At 44.7% G+C, this 5,000-nt stretch overlaps 1 protein-coding gene and 1 long non-coding RNA gene across 2 annotated transcripts in view; both read left to right on the top strand.

Annotated features, from left to right (window-relative positions):
• The window catches only part of LOC138951260 (uncharacterized), a 680-nt gene extending 410 nt beyond the window's left edge, over window positions 1–270 (top strand). Inside the window, exon 2 of the long non-coding RNA XR_011451080.1 lies at window positions 1–270. This exon is cut by the window's left edge and continues 138 nt beyond it. This is a non-coding gene — a long non-coding RNA (uncharacterized lncRNA).
• Window positions 271–1,393: 1,123 nt separating this feature from the next.
• LOC138950075 (uncharacterized) overlaps window positions 1,394–5,000 on the top strand; it is a 14,346-nt gene continuing 10,739 nt past the window's right edge. The window contains exon 1 of the mRNA XM_070321853.1: window positions 1,394–4,966. Coding sequence (XP_070177954.1) covers window positions 1,394–4,966 — 3,573 coding nt within the window. The remainder of the gene's footprint in view (window positions 4,967–5,000) is intronic.

The following is a 5,000-nucleotide window of genomic DNA, read 5'->3' as shown; positions in this document are numbered from 1 at the left end:
CATTCACTTCATCGTCGAAGACATCAAGAGCATCCTCAACATCGTTCGTCACATCATCAAGGACATCATCATCACCGTTGAACTCATCGTCAAGACATTAAACTTTAAAGACATCATCTTCATCACCGACGCCGTGTATAAACACTCCGAGAGCTTACAGTCGCTCATTTCGGCAAGATCAAACCTCTCACACCTGATACTTGACCTGTAGTGCCGAGTACGTCGATGCATGAAGATGAGTAACCAAAATTAAAGCCGTTTTTCACTCATTGTAGTTGTGTTCGTCCAGTTGCTTCCAGTGTTTATTCTTTCTGTCGATACTTTTGAGTCTGTCTATCGTTCAATTAAGTTAAAAGGAACCACGCATATCACTAACTATAAAAGCGAACAGCCGCCAAATAATCATACCCTAGACAACATTAACAAAATTCGAGATTCAATCTTGAAAGAGCCGGACACGTGAAAATCCTCCCATCGGATTGTGACATATTGGTTGCCTCGTCCGGGATAGGCTATTTCGTTTAGATACATGTGAAGAAATTGTCTTGTGTGGTTTGTGTGTATTCATTGATCATTCATTAGTTAAGTAATTAGTATATGTTTATTTGTGTATTTATTTAAAGGAAAACTATAGTGTAGTATGGGTAAAAACTCACTGTAGATCACATCCTTAATGAAGGTAAACTAAATAACACAACCTTACTGAAGGTAAAAACAAAACGTAACTCCCGAGGAAAAAAAACAAAACTGGAAAGTGAAAGTTAGATCACTTTCATCTATCTGTAGATCTAGTTCTAGCAGGTAGGATTAGTTGGCAACATTCTGTTGGGGAACGGCTCAAATTCCTTTCTAAGTAGAACCAACGAAACAAAAAGGAAGTCGAAATGGAGATATTTCGCAAAAACATTTTGAACTAGTTTATTTACGTTCACGCACATGGGAAAAGTCATTTGACTATTTGTGGTGACAGATTCAATGGACAGAGTCTGAGTATCTAGCTAATAAACTATTCATAATATTGAAGATCACGGATACTTTCTTAGTGTTGAAATTAGCTACTTCAATTAGTTCTAAGAAATTTTCTAGATAGAAACCGTGGGATCTTTATATACGTTGGATTACGTATGGTGATAGACTAGAGTGATAATACTGGGAGTCGAGCCGCAGTTGTATTGACCACTCTAGGTCACAGAACGAATGTTTACGAGTTGACAGTAACATTGTTCAGTTACAGTTTGTAATAACTGATTTTTTCCATAAATGCGAAGTAGGTTCGAGATAGTCTGTGATGAGATAAATTCCATGCACAGTACCCGATATAGAAACTTCGCACGTCCTCAAATTTGGAGTGAAGGCGTGTGGTGAGACTGACGTAGAAACCCAGACAGGTAAGATGGCTACTTCAGTGGATGCAGCCCTGGAAGCGACGAGGATTTTGATGGATAAAGGGAAGTTACTTGGTTTGGAGGGATCTGAGTTGCGTGATTTTGTTCTGGAATGTGAGCGTGAGAATGGTGAGCGTGCGGAACGTGAACGTGAACGTGCTGAACGTGCGGAAATTGCTGAACGTGAACGTGCCGACGCTGAACGTGAACGTGAACGCGCCGATGCTGAACGTGAACGTGCCGACGCTGAACGTGAACGTGAACGTGCCGACCGTGTTGAACGTGAAAGAGAAGAACGCGAGCAACAAACTCGACTCGAGGAGTTGAGGATTCAGGTCGAATTAGCTCGCGCAACAAACTCACGCGATCGCGGAGGCGATGAAGAAGAAGGAAATCAGAACAATAACAATCACAGAAATCATAGACCTCGCGATACCGATAACTACCAACCGAAGTTACCATTCCTCGAAGACAAAGACGATGTAGAAGCGTTCCTTCTGCAATTTGAACGTCATGCTGAAGCATCACACTGGGACCCTAACACTTGGTCTGTACGTTTGTCCGCGCTGCTAAAAGGTAAAGCACGCACTGCTTACACCAAGATGAAAGTCGCTGATGCACGCGACTACGCATTGCTCAGAAAGACTTTGCTGGAAAGATTTCAGATTACCGCGGAAACATACAGACAAAGATTCAGAAACACACGGAAAGAAAACGCTGACTCGTACAAAGAGTTCATTACTCAGATTTCTTTGTTCCTCGATCGCTGGGTTGAAATGTCCAATATCGGAGAAAGTTTCGATGATTTCAAAGACCTCATACTGACGGAACAAGTGTATGAAAGCATGCCTACTGAACTCGTCACGTACGTGAAGGATAGAAAACCAAACAGCATTGATGACGTGATCGACACCGTAACTCTCTACGAAGAAAACCGACCCAAAGAAAGCCGTAGACATGGGAAGAAACCTGAAGAGAGAGGACACAAGGCAACACACGGGACGAATTCCACAAACAAGGACAAGGACGAAGGAAATAAAAGCAGAACCAGCGTCAAATGTTTCAGATGTGGAAAATTGGGCCATTTCAAGAAGGATTGTCGCCAGCCTCCGAAAGATGAATCAGCCAGTGCCGCATTTCAAGACGAGAATGACATCGAGGGGAATGCGACACATGATCAACTGTGCGACAAATGTGTTCACAAGAAATTCACCAAACTGTCCCAAATCGTAGTTGAAGGCCAGGTAGTCACTGCTTTCCGCGACACCGGAAGCACCTCTACGATTGTTGATTCCAAACTAGTACCAGCTAGCAAGATTACTACGCGCACAAAAGAAACGTCTTTGGCGAAGAAATCAGTGAAAGAGAAACTATCGGTCGCACACGTTTACATGGACACGCCGTACTTCGTGGGAGAAACCGAAGTTAGCGTCATGGAGAATCCTGTCCATCCTGTGTTGATTGGAAACTCGATGGGTGTAGGATCGGAGAAAATCGAGACACCTGTATATCCAGTCCGTGAGACCGTAATCCCTGAAACCACTGCAACAGCCGTTACCCGAGGACAAGAAAAACGTGAAGAGGAGGGGAATGCGTCAATTCCCAGTTTTCCTATGGAAGGAAAGATCTTCACCGTTGCTGATCTAAAGAGAGAACAGCAAGACGACAAAAGCCTTGAGAAATTACATGTGTTGGCACGAACGAATGTAACTCGAGGGCGAGTTCAGTTCATCTATGACAAGGACGTGTTATATCGCCAATACAGTGACAAGCAAGGAAAGGACCACCGACAAGTAGTAGTACCTCACAAGATGCGGGCAAAGGTATTGTCCACCGGACACGATACGGCGATGTCGGGCCATCTCGGACAGAAGAAATCAAGAGAACGGATTTGGCAAGATTTTTTTTGGCCGGGGATCGTGGGTGACATCAAACGCTACTGCAGTTCTTGTGACGTGTGCCAACGTACTATGCCAAAAGGACGGACGAGGAAGGTACCTCTGGGAAAGATGCCTCTGATTGAAACTCCGTTCAAGCGTGTAGCCGTTGACATAGTAGGACCAATCAAACCCATGTCTGAGACAAAGAAGCAGTATATCCTAGTGATGGTGGATTTCGCGACCAGATATCCTGAAGCTGTTGCTCTCAAAGACATAAAGGCAGAAACCGTGGCTGACGCGCTATGGACATTCTGGACAAGATTGGGACTTCCAGAAGAAGTATTGACCGACAACGGAGCGCAGTTCACCAGCGAGTTGATGACTCAAGTCAACCAACTTCTCGCAATCAAGGGATTGACAACTTCACCTTGGCATCCTCAATGCAATGGTGTTGTAGAACGTTTCAATGGAACTTTGAAAGCGATGCTCAAGAAGATGACTTTTGAACAACCGACCAAGTGGGACCAGTACTTGCCAGCACTACTGTTCGCATACCGAGAAGTTCCCCAAGATTCACTTGGATTTTCTCCTTTCGAACTTCTGTATGGGCGGACAGTGCGTGGACCAATGCAAGTATTGCGTCAACTGTGGACGGAAGAAGAAAGCAACGACGAGATACGCACGACGGCTGAACATGTTATTGATCTGCGAAATCGCATTGAAGAAACGTGCAAGATCGCCCGCGACCATCTCGCCAAGTCAGCAATACGACAAGCTCACTTCTACGACAAGAAGACGAAGAAGAGAGAACTCATTGTCGGCACCAGAGTTTTGCTTCTACTGCCAACGAAACACAACAAGCTAGAACTTGCATGGAAGGGACCATACGTGATCGAGGAGCAGATCAACTCATTTGATTACAAGATCAAAGTGGGTCGCCAGACTCGTGTCTATCACATCAACCTTTTGCGAGAGTACCATGAACGAGAAATGATCGCTGAACCAGAGAAACTTCCAGAAGAAGTGGTGGAACAGAGCGCGATAGTCGTTGAAGATCTAGAAGAACAAGATGACGAAATATTCGCCAACATGGGACCTGATCCCAGCATACTCATTCCGTCTACAAAACGTACCGAGAATGAGAAAGATGTACATGTAGCTGACACATTGACGGCAAGACAACAACGTGAAGTCAGAGACGCATGTACAGAATTCAGCGCATCGTTGACTGATGTACCAAAAGCTACGACTCTAGAAATCTGCAACATCAAGATGACTGATGATCGACCTGTGTACGTGAAACCACGACCCATACCTCATGCGTTAGTGGACGTGGTGGAACGTGAAGTGAAGGAGATGTTGGATTTGAAGGTTATCGAACCAGCCACTTCACCCTACAACGCTCCGATAGTGATCGTGAAGAAAGCACAGGGTAAAGCAGTGCGTTTCTGCAATGATTTCAGAGAAGCAAATAAAGTCATCGAGAACGACGCTGAACCAATCACAGAACAGAAATATGCCACCGTAGAGAAAGAATGCTTAGCGACCGTCTGGGGAATCCAGAAATTTGAGCGTTATCTCTACGGAAGACATTTCATACTGGAGACGGACCATCAACCTCTTCAGTATCTACAGCGGATGAAACCAACCAATGCCAGACTGATGCGCTGGGCACTGCAACTTCAACCGTACGTCTTCACCGTGAAGATCATTCCCGGCAAAGACAACATTGGAG

Source organism: Littorina saxatilis, linkage group LG16, assembly GCF_037325665.1.
Source record: "Littorina saxatilis isolate snail1 linkage group LG16, US_GU_Lsax_2.0, whole genome shotgun sequence".
Lineage (NCBI taxonomy): Eukaryota > Metazoa > Mollusca > Gastropoda > Littorinimorpha > Littorinidae > Littorina > Littorina saxatilis.
This window is presented reverse-complemented; position numbering and strand designations above follow the sequence as displayed.